At 42.8% G+C, this 20,251-nt stretch overlaps 4 protein-coding genes and 1 pseudogene across 4 annotated transcripts; 2 read left to right on the top strand and 3 right to left on the bottom strand.

Annotated features, from left to right (window-relative positions):
* The first annotated feature begins 297 nt into the window (after positions 1–297).
* LOC146977638 (histone H2B 1/2-like) lies at positions 298–731 on the top strand. Its single transcript, XM_085794001.1, has one exon. It carries the CDS (start codon positions 308–310, stop codon positions 680–682), a length of 375 nt encoding a protein of 124 aa, XP_085650127.1. The 5' UTR covers positions 298–307; the 3' UTR covers positions 683–731.
* Positions 732–9,357: 8,626 nt separating this feature from the next.
* Positions 9,358–9,808, bottom strand: LOC146977637 (histone H3). The gene has a single exon (XM_085794008.1). It carries the CDS (start codon positions 9,783–9,785, stop codon positions 9,375–9,377), a length of 411 nt encoding a protein of 136 aa, XP_085650134.1. The 5' UTR covers positions 9,786–9,808; the 3' UTR covers positions 9,358–9,374.
* A 322-nt stretch (positions 9,809–10,130) lies between these two features.
* On the top strand, positions 10,131–10,570 carry LOC146977636 (histone H2A-like). The gene has a single exon (XM_085793998.1). It carries the CDS (start codon positions 10,136–10,138, stop codon positions 10,517–10,519), a length of 384 nt encoding a protein of 127 aa, XP_085650124.1. The 5' UTR covers positions 10,131–10,135; the 3' UTR covers positions 10,520–10,570.
* Positions 10,571–12,515: 1,945 nt separating this feature from the next.
* Positions 12,516–13,180, bottom strand: LOC146977635 (histone H1 pseudogene; annotated as a pseudogene).
* A 2,007-nt stretch (positions 13,181–15,187) lies between these two features.
* Positions 15,188–15,619, bottom strand: LOC146977634 (histone H2B 1/2-like). The gene has a single exon (XM_085794003.1). The coding sequence runs from the start codon at positions 15,609–15,611 to the stop codon at positions 15,237–15,239; it is 375 nt and encodes a 124-aa protein (XP_085650129.1). The 5' UTR covers positions 15,612–15,619; the 3' UTR covers positions 15,188–15,236.
* Positions 15,620–20,251: the final 4,632 nt, after the last annotated feature.

Raw genomic sequence — 20,251 nt, 5'->3', positions numbered from 1 at the left:
TTGTGGAGTGTCTTGATATGTTTTTGAGCTTGTTGTCTTGGAGAGGCCGAAGACAAATTTCCACTACGGTGGACAATAAAGTCCTTCTATTCTATTCTATAATTGTTCAAGGAACATACGATTTTAGTCAAAGGACAGAGAGAAGTGAATGAATGATCTTTGTCCTACATATGTGCGCGGCAACTTCAAGAAGAGCAGCTGAACCAATCAGAGGAGAGGGGCCACACAGTCGTATTTGCATACAGCCTTGTATAAGTAGAGCGGCTCCCTCCTCGTCACTCTCATCTGACTCTGTCTAGTCAACAGGATGCCTGAACCAGCAAAGTCCGCGCCCAAGAAGGGCTCCAAGAAAGCCGTCACCAAGGCCGCCGGTAAGGGCGGCAAGAAGAGGAGAAAGACCAGGAGGGAGAGCTACGCCATCTACGTCTACAAGGTGCTCAAGCAGGTCCACCCCGACACCGGCATCTCCTCCAAAGCCATGAGCATCATGAACTCGTTCGTCTCAGACATCTTCGAGCGCATCGCCGCCGAGGCCTCTCGTCTGGCTCACTACAACAAGCGCTCCACCATCACCTCCAGGGAGATCCAGACCGCCGTGCGCCTCCTGCTGCCCGGGGAGCTGGCCAAGCACGCCGTGTCTGAGGGCACCAAGGCCGTCACCAAGTACACCAGCTCCAAGTAAACAGCTCAGCTGCTGCGACACCAACACAAAGGCTCTTTTCAGAGCCACACACTCAGTCTGCAGAGCTAACTCCTCATCTACACACTGGAACAACACAAGTACAGATGTTCACTAGTTTTTTTGTTTTAAAGTCAGAACATTTTAGTTATTAGTTGACTAAGAAATTCTATGAAGGTGAAGGAAACAATTATGGTGCATAAACACTGCAGTGTTCGGGTGGATATCAAACTCAATATCAAACTCCTTATTTACACACTGATACTGGAGAAACATTTTCATAAATGTTTGTTAGTTTCTGGTGTATTTAATGACAGTCTAAGGTCAGTTTTATTTTCTCTAGGTACATGTGGTAGTTGAGTGGTTAACAGCTGAATGTAACCTATAGATATATGATGTGACCACTTAAGTGTTGTACAGCTCAGGTAGATATGAACATCATCCTACACTATAGCATCCTCTGTTGATCCACACTGCAGCACCTTCAGGTTGAGCCCATAAGTTACTTCACTAAGGACACACTTTGAATCCCATTCCAAAAAGTGTGTAACCTTTTCACAGAAGGACATGCACATGCATGATTTCAGCATCCATAAATATTTAAATTGCTACGATCTCTGTCATGTACACTAAGCAGATGCCTTTGAAAAACGTAACTTGAACAAATGATTTGTAACGTTAAATTAAATTGGCAGGTTGCGATCCATCTTAGGTGTATTTCAAAATGTGAATTATTTAATACGACTCAATAGACATGGTTTTGTTTTTGATAATGTAATAAATACAATTAAAGTTAATTATGATTAGTCTATTGTTACCTTTGTCATTATTATCCACAAAGGTTCCAGGTGGGTTTGGGTAGCTTCTTTGGTCATCTTTTTTTTCTTTTTTTTTTCTTTTTTTACAGCACTGTAAATGTCTTTTTATTCCTGGATTTTAGTGTGAGGTACAGCTGTGAATTATCAACATGAAGGGGAGAGGAGACTGAGCATGAATGAGCATGAGAACAGAGCAGTGACTGACCTGATACACTGGAAAAGATAGGATGACACTTCTTTGCAATTCCAAAGCACTGATGGTGGTATACTGGTAATCACCAGGTACATAAACACATGATTGCTTAATTGTAGACACACTGATCAGGTTTAAGCACTGTAAAAATGCAGCAGGAGAGTTCACCTTTCTTCATATTATATATATAATATATATTCAACCAAAATGGAAGGAGTCAGAAATGGACAATGAGTTGTTCCACTGTTCTGCTCTGGTCCAGAACTGGTGTCAGTACTAGTCTCGGGTTTCAGTCTCTGGCCCTGGGCTCAGGTTCCTTTCATAGAAAGATAGATAGATACTTTTATTCATCCCGAGGGAAATTAACAACTTCGGGCAGTTTAGGATAAAAACATAAGGAAAAAACAAAGAGTTAACAAAGTGCAGTGACACATCACTGAAGTTGGATACAAGCACATCAGGCGTCCCCTGCTGGAGGGACGCCGAAAGGGCCAGCATGAGATGAGAGAGGACATTTCCGATGCGGCCCATCCTTGCCCCCGCATCATATGCCTTGACTAGAAGGTCGTCCGGGACCTGACACTGGGGTCGCGGGCACCTGGCATCCCGCCGGAGCGTCTCTTCCGGAGCCACTATCAGTGAGGCGATGACTGGTTCCACTGCCGGCATGCGTCCCAGCCCATACTTCGCTGCGTCCTGCATTGCCGCAAACGCTCGTGCATCTGAGGTAGAGCAGGCATGCAGCTCTTTGATGTAGTCTTCCGAACTGCAAAGGTTGCTGGAGCCTGCTGCCGCCTGAAAAACGCGCTGGCCGCAGCAGGGCCCTCCTGCGGCATGTTGAGTCGCGAGAGCGAGAGCGACTCTGGAGCCTGAGATGGTGCGTCCCCCATTGATTCTCCAAACAGGGTTGCAGATGCCGCAATGGAGATGGCGACGTCCTCGGCTGGCCCCTGATATGCTGGCGGTTCCTGTCCTGGGTGTGAGCATGAACGCCGGTACCCACGGTGACCGGGACCAGGAGAAAAAAAAAGAGAAAACAAAGCGACAGCTGATACAGGGCTGCAATCAATAACGTAGTGAGTGGCACTAACAAAAATCTACAGCTCTGGCTGCGCAAAACGGTACAACGTAGCTACTTTCCTTTACCTTTCTTTCGCATCGTCTTCCAAACGTTGAGTAGCTACTACCGTCAGCGTGCCACAGCCTCTGGAGGGCGAACAATCCATCTGCAGCTCCGACCACCAGATCGCAAGGCTGCCGATGACACAAAAAAGAAAGCGGTGCTCCAACAAGAATCCGATGCAACCACACATGCGTGCGAGAAGATGAAAACGAAATTATCCTCAGGTGACACCATAACTTATTACCTCGGGTCACGTAAGGGTCACAGGTGACTTTGTTGGTACCAGAGAATTTCTAATATTGAGGAGAAGTGCCACTCTCGTCCTACTTCCGGGTTTTCGGAACACGTCTCTGTCCATGTGGGGGCGCTCGCAGGCGAGTGCAGAATGAATGGGAGTCAATGGGGATACACCCCTAAAAATCCACTTTTTCTGGAAATAATTTTTTGTCAAGTAATTTGAATATTATTATCAAAAGGGGGAAGCAATAAAATGCACTTGGCTGAATATTGGATTTTTTAAGTTCACTTTTCTGTTCTAAAAAGCTGTTCAAAAAAACATGACGACGTCACAGACAAGAGGTGCTGCTTTACGGTCATTTCTGAGTCACCTCAGAGCACGATGACAGCCCGCCCAGCCCGTCTATGGAACCGCGGACCGTAACCATGTTATAAAACATAATAAAAATTTAAAAAAAAAACAAAAAACATTTAATGCAGACGATCAGTTAATTGTAAAACATTTATTTATTTATGTAAATGTGGTGAACGTAGGCTACAGAGCCCCTAGGCAGCACTGCTCTCTGTCCAATAAACACATGAAGCTTCACTTTTCATTCAAACAATAAACTAATGCTACTGCTTCAATTGTTAGATTTCATCAATGAGACCAACATTATCTCCTAAAAAGAATTTAACCAGCCGGTGGTAAACCTCTAAAAACCTACGGGTAAGTTAATTAGCGACCGTTTTCACCGCCGGGATCGACGACAGAGGTAGGCAGACCGAGCACGTCAGCACTGACCAATCAGCATTCATTAGCAGAATGCTAGCGTTTTATGGGCAACAATAGCCCAACCTGTAGGAAATCGAAAGGACAAAACTTCTCAACAATTTCACTTTTAACCTATAATCCATATTGATCTTGCAGAAAATACAACAATATTTGCGATTTTTTGACTATTACCAGGTGAAAGGGACAAATTTAGCCTTCTAGCTCCATAGGGCCCCATTCATTCTGCACTCGCCCGCGAGCACTCCTAGTGGAATTCTGGTGGAACTGCAACCAAGTTCGATACAATGGGGCTAATGGAGAGTGGCAAGGCTCGTCAATAGACTGGATCTGTTGGTACTTGACCCGTGCATGCGCGATACATTGTAGATATCCAGTGCTTAAGCACTGCCTCTGGCGGTCAGGAGGGATGAAATAGAACCTCCTTTTTCTCAGATAGGATTTAAACCATTTCAGTGTTGTATCATGTTAAAGTGATACGCCAACATTTTTTTTTTCGTGTTTTGCCTCACTCCCGAGTCCATGACAAGCAGATAGACACCATCCTTTCGACTGTGCGTGCAGTAACAAGGGAAATAGAGCCGTATCGGCCGTAATTAGCTTAGCTCAAACGCTGGAGTGTATAGGAAGGGTTAGCCTGCCTCCTTCCCAAGTCGAAATCAGCAGTCAGAAGCTGATTTCATTTTACCTCTAAACTCTGTAAATATATCACTTTATCAACATTTCAAACATTTTTAGGTGAGAAAGTAGGGGAGAGCAGGGTCGAAAGTAACGGAGGACGAAAGTAACAGAGCGATTTTCTCCGAGCCCTTACAAGTCTGACATGTCTAACTTGGTCAGCATGTATATCATGCAGGACCTAACAGAACTGCAAAAAAGCTTAAGAATATGTCTGACTTTGACCGAGTTACACTCAAGAACCTGTTTTCAGTGACGAAAAGTAAATTCGTTTGAGCGGTAATTTTTTGGGTTAATCAGCTGTGTTTACCGTTTCAGGTGTTATAATTATGATGGTTAGACACTTTAATTAGTCCTCTAACACATCATAAAGTTTGACTTGTCAGAGTTTTTCAGTATAGAAGCAGCTCAGGTTTGAGTGTCGGGAGTCGCTGGAGGGACGAAAGTAACGGCCTGTTACTTTCGTCCCTCTACACATTAACAATGAGCAATTCTGTGCAAAAAAAAAAAAAAAAAAAATGGTCACCGTGCTACGGGAGGGATTAAAACACACAACGTAAACAATTTGACCATATATAAGTGGAGAAGTGCAGGAGGAGGGCATGACCAGTTGCTCATGGTGGTCCAGTCATAGTGGACCAGGACAACAGGCTGTCAGCAGGAGGGCAACAGAGATCTGTTCTGACTGATCTCAAGGTGTAGTGTAGTAAAAAAAAAAGTTAATACATTTTATTTAACACCAATTCACACTGTAATTTAGAGAAAATAGCAGGAATTTAGAGAAAATCAGCACGCTAATAAGCGATCTACAAACGTAAAAAAAAAATCCAAATGAGCGTCATTGATCGTTCGTTCTAAAAATTAAATTTAATATATTTTTAAATAATATAAAGGTCACAATATGTTTGTAATCACATATTAACAAGAGCATTGTCAGACATTTTAAATAAAAACAAGAAAAATAAGAACAAGTCCAGTTTATATTGTCGTGTTACTTTTGACCCACCCCCCTGTTACTTTCGTCCCTGCCATGAGGGACGAAAGTAACAAAGCGCAGCTTCTCTTCAAAGTCAAATTACACCGACGTCGTTTCACATTTTTACAAAATAACACCTGGTATTGATAGAGAACACATATGAGATGGCGATTACAACAAAAAAAATGTCTCTTTCTGTAATACTATCTTTTTAAATGACATTTATTTGAAAAATGTTACTTTCGACCCTGCTCTCCCCTAGCCGTTTAGATCAGCAGTGTGTCGTTAATTTGTCTAAATACCAGCTGTTTACAATTTTGTTTGGACGAATTCAGCGCTAACTCAAGCTAGCCGTTGTGACCAACGCACTTCCGGTTACTTTCACAAAATAAAACACCCGTTGCCCTTTACCTACAGAAAACCATGACGATAGAATTTGTGCTTTTATTTTGAAATAGGAAGCTAACCTAGGGGAGAGTGGGGTAAAGTGAGACATTTTTTTTTACATTTGCTCCCCTCCCCTATCAGTAAATTTACACATTTCCCATTAATTCAGGTTGTTTCCTAGCAATGGAAATTATCAGAATGTATTTAGAACGAAGGGCAGTGAAAATATGATTGTTTTTTTTTAAAGTGGTCTTGTGTCTCACTTTACCCCAGCTCAGGGGTAAACTGAGACAGACTAGAGAAATCAAGGGGGTAAACTGATCCACTTACTTTTTCCACTCTGAAACTACCAACACACGTTGTAACAGTTAGAATCCTGACAGCTAGCTTGACAACCACACTTTCCAGAACTAATGTCAGACTAGTAGCAGAATCATGGGGATTGGTCAATTAAGCACTTTTTTTTTCTAAACACAAAGTAACTCAAGACCAAAATCAAATACAACACAAAATGTTTTAATTAACATTCAAATGACAGATAGAACCAGTTAGATAGTCTGGGGGTCAGATTGTAGGCCCCGACAATCGTGACAATTTCAATCAAAAGTCCTCTTGTTTGTGGGGGAAACCGACAAAGTAGAATGTGACTAAAATTGAGTTAATTAACCAACCAACTAAAGAAGTGAGCTGACTGAGAGCACATAGCATAACAAAGCAGTGTGGCTACAGATCATGTTTGATCATGCGAGATTTCTGGCTTGGGGGATGAGATTCTAGTGTAAATCTTTGTGTGTGGTGTACTCACAGTGTCTCACTCATGGATTTATTATACTATATCCATGGTCTCACTTTACCCCGCAGCATTTGTCTCAATTTACCCCAACACCACCATTTTAGAAAAAAACGACCTCTCTTAGAAATTCAGGCTAATTTTCAGCCAGCATCATCACATGGTTTTATGTGTTGGTAGTTCATCATCATGTATCATATAAGTTTTTCTACGTGAATCAATTTGCTTTGGCACAACAGTTGATTAAGTTGACAGCAAGAAAGTTTACTTTTACATGCAAAAATAAATTTTTTGTGGAAAAAAAAAACATGCTTTCCACAGCATCATGAGGTCCTCTCCTTCATGGCCATGCGGAAATGGAAGGGGCTTGAAAACATAATGGTGAGATGACCATAAATTCTGTTTTCTAGATACAGGGGGTGTCTCACATTACCCCACTCTCCCCTACCCTCGATGTAGCTAGCTTGAACCAAAATAAACCGTCTTTGCTTGAACCCTCCGTTTTGACCGATCTCGTCCTGTTACCGGCATTTGACCGCTCAAGATGCCTTACCGGAGAGTTTTGTCAGCTCTGAGATGAAGATCGGTCCGTTTAGAGTTGCTGAAGAGTGTCTGATGACTTTAGGTGGAGGCAGGCTAACACTACCGATACACTTCCAGCATTTGAGCTAAGCTAATTATGGGCGATACGGGCTCTCCCTCGTTACTGCGCGCACAGTCGAAAGGATGCTGTCTATTTGCTTGTCATGGACTCGGGAGTGAGGCAAAACACACAAAAAAAAATGTTGGCGTATCCCTTTAAAGGATGTTGTGGCGGATGTTGCACAGTGCTGAAGGCAACACCAGGATCTAGTAGTTTTTCACTTCGCTTTGATGCAACTCGCACATCAGAAACATCAGCCTCACAGCGCTTAATGCAAGGTTCATCTTTTTCCAACACACATCAGCATTTATCACTGTTCTTCTACATTGTTCCATCATTTTCATCAGTGCTGTACCTGAATCCAGTTTGAAAGGCACATACACTTGTGTTTAAAATAAGAGCCGTTGTTTAAAAAAGTGAGTAAAATCTGTATAATAGCTTTGATTTCCATGCACACAACTGCATTGGGAACACTGCACATTCTATTCCAAATCAAAACATGAGGAAAAGTGTATCAAATTTGTTATTACTTTACAGAAAGTTAAGGGAATATTAAGCTGTTTAAAAAAATTGCAGTGTGTGCATTTTTCTTTACAAACTCAAACATTTACTGTAGCTATAAATGGAAAAATGTTTGAAGATTTGCTGAACTAATATTTAGTTGTATAACCTCTGTTTCTGAGACATCTGTGTTGCATGGAGTCAAGCATCCTGTGAACATTCCAGCCCAGGACAATTGGACTACATTCCACAATTCCTCTGCCTGCCTCAGAAACAGCATTTCTGATGTCACCCCACACGTTTTCTATTAGATTAAGGTCTGGAGATTGTGTTGGCTTTTTACAAAAATACTTTATTTAATTTTACATGAATACAAGAAAACAGAGCAGGATAATACAAGGCACATTCATTTTCAACAATATTATAATGAGTGTCAGGTTGAAAACAGGAAAACTGACATGTTGTTTATTCAAAGAGAGGACAAACAACAACTATTTATTAAAATTGAATCATCAAACGATTCAGATACAAGAAACTCTCCTGTTCAAGAAAGTAGCAGTTAGCTGCTGCAACCACCATCCCAAGAGAGCGAGAATTCTCTGTCATCTGCCTCAGACAAAAGCATTACATTGATATTTAAAGGGATAGTTCACCCAAATGTGATTTGTGACTGTGTTGCTGTCAATGAATGTTTGTTTAATGGTAAGGGTGCATCTGGTTATCCAGAGTTTGTAAATCGTTATTGCAATGACCAATTCGAAAAGTTCTTTATGTTTCGGTGGAATATCTTCTGAGATATGTACCGGAGTTGTAGTTGATATTTATTGTAAGACCAAGGGATTCAACAGCTTCCTGTTTTCTGTGACATTCCAAAAGAGGTTGAGTCCGTCTCATTGCAATTCACTAGACACTTTAAGATACAACAGCTCTCACAGGAAGTCGGCCCACATTAACCACCGGACAGCTCTCATGCTCTCTTATAGATGTTTACTTTTTAAGTTTTTAATTACTAAAGGATATTCTCAAATGTTTATAATTAATAGTGCCACCATATTTATAATCATTTATTTTACTATTAATATTTTTACATGGAAGTCCACTCCAGTCTATATTTAAAATCACCATATAATATTTTATAATAAGGACCACATCTTGCTTCACCTTTTCTTTTCTCCACATTAAGTCTCCCAACCAAAGTGTCTTTCTGGAGAGGACAATAATAGGGGTTACAAATAATCTCAGAAAATATGATCAAGACTTTCTTTTGATCAAGTCTTATGATGAAAGAATCTTTTTGATCAGAAGTAATATCTATGCATCATTTCGTCTATTCATAATCTTTGCATACATTTTATAATCTGTAATAATAATTGTTGATATAGATAAACATTGATTCACTGAATCAATATATGTGTATTTTCTTTTATACGTGGCTCTAAGAACACATGGGTAGCCTTGCCACATATGATTATTTATATTACAGTGAAAACGTAAAAGTGAAATGAAGGACTTTGCTGTTAGAGTAGAGGTCGGTGGCTCTGAAAAGAGCCGTTATTGAGGTGAGAGGAGGCAGCACTCTAAGCTCTCTCTCCGCGGATGCGGCGGGCCAGCTGGATGTCTTTGGGCATGATGGTGACTCTCTTGGCGTGGATGGCGCACAGGTTGGTGTCCTCGAACAGACCCACCAGGTAAGCCTCGCTGGCCTCCTGCAGAGCCATGACGGCCGAGCTCTGGAAGCGCAGGTCGGTCTTGAAGTCCTGAGCGATCTCCCTGACCAGGCGCTGGAAGGGCAGCTTGCGGATCAGCAGCTCGGTGGATTTCTGGTAGCGACGGATCTCCCTGAGAGCCACGGTACCGGGCCTGTAGCGGTGAGGCTTCTTGACGCCGCCGGTGGCCGGGGCGCTCTTGCGGGCAGCCTTGGTGGCCAGCTGCTTCCTGGGGGCTTTGCCTCCGGTGGATTTACGAGCGGTCTGCTTGGTTCTTGCCATGGTAGACTACGAGTTGTTTCTCTGAGCAGGAGAAAAGTCAATGACTCGACCCACGGCGCCTCGGCTCTTAAAGCGTGGGACCGACTGAGCCTCGGTGACGCCGCTCCGGGTCCCGGGTCCTGATTGGTGGTCCTGGGCTCCTGGAGCTCGGCACCGCCCAGAGGAGAGACCCTCCCCGCCTCCCCCGCCTGAGCGTCGGCTGCTCATTGGAGGACACAGCGGCCGAGCGGAGCCTCTCCTCTGATTGGTCCTTCACCGACCGTCCCGCGCTTTCCGCGCTCATTTAACCGAGGCTGTGTGTGTCTGCTCCTCACTTTCTCTGACTGTCTGTCATACAGAGCTACTGCAAAATGAGTGGACGTGGAAAAACCGGAGGCAAAGCCCGCGCTAAGGCCAAGACCCGCTCCTCCCGTGCCGGGCTCCAGTTCCCCGTGGGCCGTGTCCACAGGCTGCTGCGTAAAGGAAACTACGCTCAGCGTGTGGGAGCCGGCGCCCCCGTCTACCTGGCGGCTGTGCTCGAGTACCTGACCGCTGAGATCCTGGAGCTGGCTGGAAACGCTGCCCGCGACAACAAGAAGACCAGGATCATCCCCCGTCACCTGCAGCTGGCCGTCCGCAACGACGAGGAGCTCAACAAACTCCTGGGCGGAGTCACCATCGCTCAGGGCGGCGTGCTGCCCAACATCCAGGCGGTGCTGCTGCCCAAGAAGACCGAGAAGCCCGCCAAGAAGTAAACTGCTGCTGCTTCTGCTGAAAAACACACAAAGGCTCTTTTAAGAGCCACACACTCACTCACAAAGAGCAGCTCCTGCACTCTCACAACACAACACATTCATTACTATTAAGATACTTTTCTATTATTCAACACAACACTTAACAACTCAGTGATAACTTTATAGTTTTTGAATAAACAGTCTCACAGACACTTTATTAGGTTCCCTTCCCTATACACTACTCAAAGTTTGGATATAAATTACATTTCAGAATGTACCTAAAATGCACTATAACCTTTACAGGTCAACTACATTTAACCTTCTCTAAACTTTAGAATGCACATGTTCAATGTTTCAGTCCTTATTGAATAACATGCTGTTCTCTAACAAGGTGATTAACCACAAAAATCACAAGCACTGTTTGATTTAGTGCTTCAATTGTCATTGAACCACTAAATGTTCTGGTTCAATGATCATTTGTATACAGTCCTCTTCTCCCTCTCCTCTCCACCACGTTGACATCATGAGACCAAGACAACACTTTGGTCAAACTGATCAAGTTATTGAGACATTGAGATTTTTGTTGTGCTATAGCCACCACTGTTGTTAGCTGTTGTTTGACATAAAGAAATGACCATTACATCCTTCTACTTAAAAGGCTCTCATGATAGAATATCACTGTAGCATAAAGTCTTTATAGCGATATTCTTGTCAAATATCCATAACTTTTTGTGAGTAGTGTATGTTGCAATAGTCAGTGAGTTTTTTTTTCCTTGTAGCAGCTTGTTGAACAAGGCATGTAAATGCTCTGGAGGATTCATGTTCTCTTTTTATTATGCTAAGTGCTTTGCATCAGACTGACAATGTTGTTCTGAGGCAGGTGAGAATGGTTTTGATTGTTTGTATATAAATGCTGTGGAGAGATGTGTGCTGCTCCTTTTAGTATGATAAGCAGGTCGTCACATAAGACAGGCAGACACATCTATACAATGAAAAGGAAACTGACACGTCTCTGTGGACTGGATCAATGATATTCTACAACTCCTGAAAGCTGAAAAATCCTATTTATATTTCAGTAATTGAGCTTGAGAAGCTTCATAGAGTGACACAGCCACACACATGAGGACATAGACAACAAGCACAGACAGAGTTAAACACATCAGGCTGCACATGGAGAGAGAGGTCTCTCCATTGATTCTCTCTTTGTTCAATTTATGATAAGACTTTATAACAAGTAGGCCTACACACTATTAAGCATTAATAAATAGTGAATTGTTCATTTCTAATGCATGAATACTCATTAGTATGTAGTTTATGAATACAGTTAGTGCTTATCAATGAGTAAAACATTTGTAAGTCTAAACTACATCTAATGAGTATGAATTCAATATTTTGTATGTCTTTGATGACTATGCAGCACCCTGGTAAAGTTTTGTGTTGAAAGTGTGCTGTAAATAAAAGTGTATTGGATGAATTCAGGATGTAATGTTTAACTAATAACTACTCCATATTAATATGAAGTAGTTTTACTTTGCATCAATGCAGTAAAAAAAATCCTATTGAAGTCTCAGTAAAAGATTTTCTTTCTTTTTCAAAATTGTCAATAATATCCATAAGAAAAGACATGGGTGACTGACTGACTGACAGCAGCCATATTGGATGTCCCAAGTGGAGGCCTGCTGGTGCATAAATAAGTGCACCCTGGTGGTTTGTGTGATCATTGCATGTAGGCTATCTGATGAAAAAAAAAAATCACAGCGAGGATGAAGAGGTGTGAAAATATCATGTATGAAATTTGATTGTGTGTGTGTGTGTGTGTGTGTGTGTGTGTGTGTTGTGTGTGTGTGTGTGTGTGTGTGTGTGTGTGTGTGTGTGTGTGTGTGTGTGTGTGTGTGTGTGTGTGTGTGTGTGTGTGTGTGTGTGTGTGTGTGTGTGGATGAGTGTAGGAAGCAGCTCTCAGAGTGTGTGTGTGGCTCTTAAAAGAGCCTTTGGAGCAACAGGATCAACATGTGTTGAGTTGAGTGAGGACAGCTCACTTCTTCTTGGCTGCAGTCTTCTTGGCTTTGGGCTTGGCGACCTTCTTGGCGGGGGATTTCTTGGCTGCGGGGGCCTTCTTGACCACCTTCTTCTTGGGGCTCTTGGTGGGCTTCTTGGGGCTCTTGGCTGCCTTCTTGGGGGCCGCTGCAGGTTTCTTGGCCTTCTTGGGGGACTTGGCGGCTGCGGTCTTCTTGGCTGCAGCGGTCTTGGTCTTCTTCTTGGCCGCGGCGGCGGGTTTCTTGGCGGCTGCGGGCTTCTTGGCTTTGGGAGCGGCCTTCTTGGCCGCCGGCTTCTTGGTGGTCTTCTTGACCTCGGCCTTCTTGGGCATCTTGAAGGAGCCGGAGGCCCCGGTTCCCTTGAGCTGGACCACAGTCCCCTTGGCCACCAGGCTCTTGATGGCGGTCTTGACGCGGACCTTGTTCTTGTCCACGTCGTAGCCTCCGGCGGCCAGAGCCTTCTTGAGGGCGGCCAGGGACACGCCGCTCCGCTCCTTGGACGCGGCCACGGCCTGGACCATCAGCTCCCCGAGGCTGGGCCCGACCTTCTTGGGTCTGGGGGCCGCCTTCTTCTTCTTGGCGGCGGCGGCTTTAGCCGGGGCGGCGGCGGCGACTGGAGCTGGAGCTTCTTCTGCCATTGTTCCTCTCTGAGTCTGGACTGGAGCGGACTGATGCAGGACTGGCAGCAGGAGGCGGTACTTGAACACACCATGAGAACCGTGGAGACTCAGTCCAGCCTGGCTCCAGCTGCAGCGGGACACCGGGACACACACTTGTGTTTTCTCTTCCCGGGTCAAAGCGTCACAAAAGCCCGTGGGAGAGGAGCTGGAGGCTGGCGGGGGAGGAGCCGGCAGCGGACTGGGCTGTGTTCATGTTCGAGTCCCCAGGAGCCCTGCTGCTCTCTGCCAAGTGTCTGTGGAGCCTCCAAACCTCCGCTGCTCACCGCGGTGCTCGCCGCTGCTCGGAGGCTTTTCCCGCTCATTTCTCTCCTAAAACGCTGCTAAATGCTCCGCACGCGCAGCAAAAGCCCGTTTCCAGCTGCTCCACATGTTTCTGGACACATCTGGAGTCAAAGCAGCCACCTGCTCATCAGCACTTTGTCACAAAGTGCACTAGTCTCCGAGCAGCAAACACACACACCGCTGACGGCCGAGGCTCATGCTGAAGCTGAAGCAGCAGACTCTGTCAGAGCCGTGAATATGTAACAATGTAACATGTGTCTGTAGCTCGTTACATTAAAAACACAACGTCAGTGTCACATTGTTACAGTGTCTCAGAGTGAAACCTCCTCATACACACGTGTCAGTGATTGTATCTTTATTTGTTGCGTTACAGTGAAGCTTCATGTGTGTGTGGCTGCTCTCTGGACAGAGCTCTGCTGGTAGAGGCAATTTGTGTTTACACCAGACTTCATGAGAAAACAAAGGAGAAATAAATCAAACATCATGTCACATCATTGTTACATTAATATGTTGTTTTTGTATTTATATATAATGCTCAGTTATAAAGGAAACAAAACAATAATGGAGAGGTTTAGGAGGGAGAATAAGTCAGACCAGAGTGAATCTCTCAGTGTGTGACTGTTAAATATGAATCTCTAAATAATATATTGATATAGAAAGAATAGGAATATAATAGAAAGTAACTATAGTATAGTATGCTGATTAACATAATGATTGTCTCTGAGTGTAGCAGTTTATCAGTACTGTAGTGTAATAAAGGTTGTGAGTGTATTGTGACCATGATGACGACATCAACACTGATGTCGTCCTCCAACAGAGACGTGATCATCAGACTCTGTGAGCTCAGAGAACAACTGGAGATAAACATCAACTCTGCTCTAGGTCCTAATAATGTACCTGTCATCACACACATTAGGATTTATAGCCTGATACAAATGTAGCCTAGTGTGTGTCTGGTGTATATGTTTGAACAAGTATGTTGCTACAGTCCACAGTTGTGCAGAACAGGTAGCTACATGTTATGTGTCTTGTGACTGATCTGGCTCCAAATAAAGACTTGGACTGTTTCATGTCTTCAGTCAGAGCTGAACAGACTCTGATACAACGTGGCTTTAAAAAGAACAACTGGTTTCATAGTTGGACTGGTGAAAACATCAGCAGGATGATAAGGAAACATCTTCATCAGGTCTCTTTATTTCACACTGGTTGTTGTCAAGTCCAGGTTTCAGTCAGCTGACCTCAACACTGATCTGGTGTCAGTCAGTGTGGAGCAGTGAGGTCACAGCAACATTTAATGTCCATTCATTCATCACGAGCTGAGTTGACATGTTGTGAGCATTTTAATACACAGTGAGGTTAAAGATGAGACTTGAGATCATTTGTCCCTCTGTCCTCCAGACTGTTTGTCCTGTATCAGAGCTACAATGTGATATGAGCCATGTGACATGAGTGTCAGTGTGGAGGTCACAACAGGTCCTGGATCAGCAGCTGATGCTTTACTGCATGGTGTTTATTTCCACCTGAACACTGCAGTGTTTATGCACCGTTGGATCTTTACTAACCTTCATAGTCAACGTATTTGAGTTTTAACTAAACTGTCCTCTGATTTTAGCTAGTTAAAACAAAAACTAGTGAACATCTGTACTTGTGTTGTTCCAGTGTGTAAATGAGGAGTTAGCTCTGCAGACTGAGTGTGTGGCTCTGAAAAGAGCCTTTGTGTTGGTGTCGCAGCAGCTGAGCTGTTTACTTGGAGCTGGTGTACTTGGTGACGGCCTTGGTGCCCTCAGACACGGCGTGCTTGGCCAGCTCCCCGGGCAGCAGGAGGCGCACGGCGGTCTGGATCTCCCTGGAGGTGATGGTGGAGCGCTTGTTGTAGTGAGCCAGACGAGAGGCCTCGGCGGCGATGCGCTCGAAGATGTCTGAGACGAACGAGTTCATGATGCTCATGGCTTTGGAGGAGATGCCGGTGTCGGGGTGGACCTGCTTGAGCACCTTGTAGACGTAGATGGCGTAGCTCTCCCTCCTGGTCTTTCTCCTCTTCTTGCCGCCCTTACCGGCGGCCTTGGTGACGGCTTTCTTGGAGCCCTTCTTGGGCGCGGACTTTGCTGGTTCAGGCATCCTGTTGACTAGACAGAGTCAGATGAGAGTGACGAGGAGGGAGCCGCTCTACTTATACAAGGCTGTATGCAAATACGACTGTGTGGCCCCTCTCCTCTGATTGGTTCAGCTGCTTCTCTTCAAGTTGCCGCGCACATATGTAGGACAAAGATCATTCATTCACTTCTCTCTGTCCTTTGACTTTACTCGTTATTGATACAATTTATTAATAGTTTAATGTAAACATTATATGTTCTTTGAACAGTTAGACCTTCTCAAGTTATCAATTAGACAACATTTGATTGCAAATATTTTTTGTAATTTCAAGCTTTACTGCACGCTGCACTCTGAGGGCAAACGCTTATTTTTTAGGATTCAAACTGCAATTATGCGTAAACATGTAGTATGAAAACATACAAAACCAAAATATCTCTAATATTATAAAATGTATAAATAGTAGTGGTTCCCATGGAGTCATTGATGTTACTGTAACAAGGCTGACTCATCTGAGTTTAAATATTCTGATACTCTATTCTGGGAAACACACACACACACACACACACACACATATATATATATAAGCAACATAAAATCATTATTTTCTTTACAAAAAAAGAGAGGACACACCACTGGATTGTTTATTAAATCAGGGTTATTGAAAATTAAGGATATAGTTCAATTACAGACTCTTGTAGTTATGTTTAAGGCTAAATTGAGAGTAGTCTACTACCAGATCATCTGCCATCTTTTACCTCACTCAGAGGGTGAAGACCACAGAAGGAAATTTAATTCCAAGCATTAGTTCGCATGAACGACCTTAACATGAAAGTGTATTTCAGTAATAGGAGTGAAATTGTGGACTTCTCTACACGGTTTAAGAAAAGGTGTAAAGAAAAAATATAGTTCATATGAAATGTGCAGGTATTTGCCTCTTTTGTGATTTATTTCAATGGGCAAGTAATTACCATAGAGTTTGCTTCAGTTTTCTTTCTTTTTGCTGATCTGAAAAGACCAACCATTTCTATTGTGTATTTGAATTGAGTGCTGGGCAGGAATAACACATTTTTCTTCCTGCTCCTTTCCATCAATTGGCATTTGTGAGTTAATGGTATTGTTATTTGTTGTTTATTAATGTTTGAGTTGAAAATGTCCATGGTATGTATGGAATGGAACAAATAAAGTGAAATGGAACTTCTGGTTTCATTTGAACATTTTGGTGGCCAACTTTATTTTTATGAAAGTGTGAAAAACAGAGTAGCATACCATAATTTAAAGAATACACCATGATTGACTACATGGGGTTTAATGTCCTGTATCAAGTTCACAACACCATAGATGAGTGACTTCTGGTGTTCAGATGTTATTTAATTTCTCTAACATGCAAATAATTCATAAAATCATTTTAGCTCCCAAAAAGGTAAGGCAACAGCAATAAATATTAGGGAAGGTTACCTCTCCTATGTTTCCTAAATCTAACATCATTTAGCTAAAAATAATGGTGTAATCTTTCTTCTGTAATGTCCCTTCTTCCCTACTAGGTGGGTCATTCCTGAATATTAACTGTCACGTTTCATCTCATGCAATGTTTATACTACATTAAATCACATTTGTGTTAATTCCATTATTTCTTATATTAAGCTACATGGATTAAACATCGTTCTAGTGAGTGCACAGAGTAATTCATCATCTTGCAATCTGCTGCTACTATATTTGTATTTCTGACATTGTCAGACCAGGTGTCATAGGCTATACTCTTTGGTTTCAGCCAATAATTTAAGTACTTGCCAATGTTCTGCTTTTCTTCCAGCAGTTATATTTGTAGCCACCTTGGTTTCTCCTCCCATCTCAATCTTTAAAAAATAAAAAATAAAGATATTGTAGAACTAAGACTTTTGGTCTAAATTACCCCTTCATAGTGCCATTCTGATGCTAATGAACGCGAAGCGACAGAGCAAAAACATATAGGCTACGTTCATATTCAAAGGACGAAGCTCTTAGAGTGTGTGGCTCTTAAAAGAGCCTTTATTGTGTTGTTGATGCAACAATCCCACAGGGATAAAAGAAACTATGTAGTTTAGGTGAAAATTGTGGGGAAAATGTGTGTAATTTATAGTATAAAGAGGTCATGTGACCTCTGTGTTTGTCATAAAGATCAGGGATGCAAACGGGTCAGGACCAAAAAAGAGAGGAATTTCCCGGGGGGGGGGGGGGGTAAGCAAGTAAGTAAGTAAGTACATTACAATATCACGGGGAAAGGTCAATTTCCAGTAGTTCAACTCCAACCAAGTATTGAGTGCATATAGATGGACATAGTTTTCAGAAGGCCAATATTTCTATATTAAAAATCTATAAAAATTAAAAATGCTTAAAAAAAAAAAAAAAAAAAATTCCTTTGCAATATTTCCATTTTGGAGAATGTTAGTCATAATTATTACTATTAAAATAAACTGAATAAATAAAGACATGGGATGTTTCATTCAGTGTGTAATGGACGTACGTATCTAAAATGTGTAAGTTTCACTTTTTGAATTGAACACATTCTACATCGCGGAGGCGACGTCTTTCCACTTAGGGCTTCCTTCACCTCTGAACAGGGGCGCCGAAAAGGGGGGGTAAAGGAGACAGATTCTAGGGGCCCATGATTGAGGGGGGCCCAGAGAGGCCCCTAATGATGATGAAATGATAACACAGAAAAAATAATATGACACTAAGTTACTAACTAACATATAATCACAAATATTTTATTTCCAATGTCCTGGTAACAATAACTTTATTTGTTTTGGAAACATCAAGGCCTGCAGGGCCCCCCTTCCCCCTCTCTATTAATGTAAAATGGTTCAGTCCAACTGGATCAGCTGCAGGTAGCGCACCGGCGCTTTGTCACAGACAGCGCCACAGCAGCAAGGAGGCAGGCAGCCAAAAACAAAAAGAAAAGAAATTAAGAGAGGAGTTGAAGGGTCGACAATATGTCACCCAGTATTTCAGAAAAAAAGGTGGGTTTGTTAGTTGTGATGGAAAGTTATGGAATATTAACTTTGTCCCTGTCTGTGGTCTATAAGCTAGCTCACTTTTCTCACCATGTTAGCTCAAGAAAACTCAGGATTTTTACATTTCACTGTTATTTTAGTTAAATAATCAATCCAGTCAAACATTTATCAAGCTGTTCTTATTCAATTAGTTGACCTTCCCTCCGTCAAACTGATGCCTCATTCTGAACAGAGTCAAGTGCACCAGCAGCTGTCTGTCAGCCCCCAACCAGCCCCAGTGCCCCCACATGAGGAAGGAGGTGAGCAGCTGTGTGTATTGAAATAATAATAATAATAATAATGATAATAATAGTAGTAGTAATAATAATAATAATAATAATAATAATACATTTTACTACAGTCTCAAAACAATACAAAGGTGAATCTGTTATGGGAAAGATTAATTAAAATGAATGAAATAAAAATCATTTTCAACAATTTTAATGGTTCAACAAGCATAAACCCTTTTAAAAAATTAAATAGAACACATGCCGCAAGAACAGAGGAGAAAATCTGTGGTGTGTGCAGCAGACTGGGGTGACTGCTCTCAGTCCAATCTGAGAAGTTTACATGTTGGTGACTATGCTATTACAAATAGTAATATTATAGGAAATACTATATAACTAATGTATGTCATGTACACTCTACAGAGCCAGGTCCAGGACCCTCTTCTGGTTTGTCAGGGAGGAATGTGGAGGAAGAGATGGAAGAGGGTACAGATGAAAGTGAGAGCGCAGAAACACAGGCGACAGAGAGTGAGGACGAAGATGTTGAAAGTAATTCAGAGGAGGATGGACTGAATGAGTGTACAGAAAGAGTCAGAAAGACCACAGAGAGGCAGGAAGAAAAACAAGCTGATGTTGAGGTATTTGAAAGGGAAGAAGATAATCTGACTGACGACCCTGGTTTCTGGCCAGCAAATTTTACTGATCATTGTTTATTTCCTATTTAAGAATCAGTGTTGCAGCAAATAGATTAATCAAAATGAATTCCATTGTATTCAGAGTGCTCAGTTCTTCCCCTACTGTACATGTCAACTGTCATGTTGTTCTTCTGTCACAAATATGGTAATGATAGTCAAAAATATCATTAAAATGCATAATTGTATGTAAAATAGCATCAAAAAATGTTGCCGCTGTGTTGGGGGCCCTGTAAAGATTCTTTTCATGGGGCCCAAAATCCCTAGCGGCGCCCCTGCCTCTGAAACAGGGCAGAGCTCCGTGGAAACACCTGCCTGACACAGCAACGTAGGGAACCGTGCATGTCCGCGGCGCACAGCTCCACGTGCACGGGGGGAAAAAACGGCGTCGCCGTTGCACCGACTGCACGCGGCGGGTACGCGCCGCTTAATGAGCGCGCATGTCGCGCGTGTACATTGGAGGTCGGCTGTTACCAGTATAATCAGAGACAACCATGAATGAGTTCGCCTCAGTTTCACGTGATTGTCACTGTCAGCCTGTTAGAAAAACATTTTACTGATCCAAGCTGAGACGCTGAGACCCCCCCCCCCCTCTCAAAACAAAAACTCTTCGGATCTGAACGATTCACACAAGTCACCTAATTGGTCATGAAAAAAGCGAGTTTCGCTTTTCGGCGCGCTGTTTGCATCCCTGAAAGATACAACCATGGGCTTAA

Source organism: Trachurus japonicus, chromosome 12, assembly GCF_045865225.1.
Source record: "Trachurus japonicus isolate A0001 chromosome 12, Traja_1.0".
NCBI classification, from domain to species: Eukaryota; Metazoa; Chordata; class Actinopteri; order Carangiformes; family Carangidae; genus Trachurus; species Trachurus japonicus.
Note: the sequence above shows the minus strand (reverse complement) of the source record. Positions and strands in the feature narration are given on the sequence as shown.

Bases quoted from the DNA above. Each gene is read 5' to 3' on its own strand.
- LOC146977638 (XM_085794001.1), top strand. From the start codon at position 308: ATGCCTGAACCAGCAAAGTCCGCGCCCAAGAAGGGCTCCAAGAAAGCC.
- LOC146977637 (XM_085794008.1), bottom strand. From the start codon at position 9,785: ATGGCAAGAACCAAGCAGACCGCTCGTAAATCCACCGGAGGCAAAGCC.
- LOC146977636 (XM_085793998.1), top strand. From the start codon at position 10,136: ATGAGTGGACGTGGAAAAACCGGAGGCAAAGCCCGCGCTAAGGCCAAG.
- LOC146977634 (XM_085794003.1), bottom strand. From the start codon at position 15,611: ATGCCTGAACCAGCAAAGTCCGCGCCCAAGAAGGGCTCCAAGAAAGCC.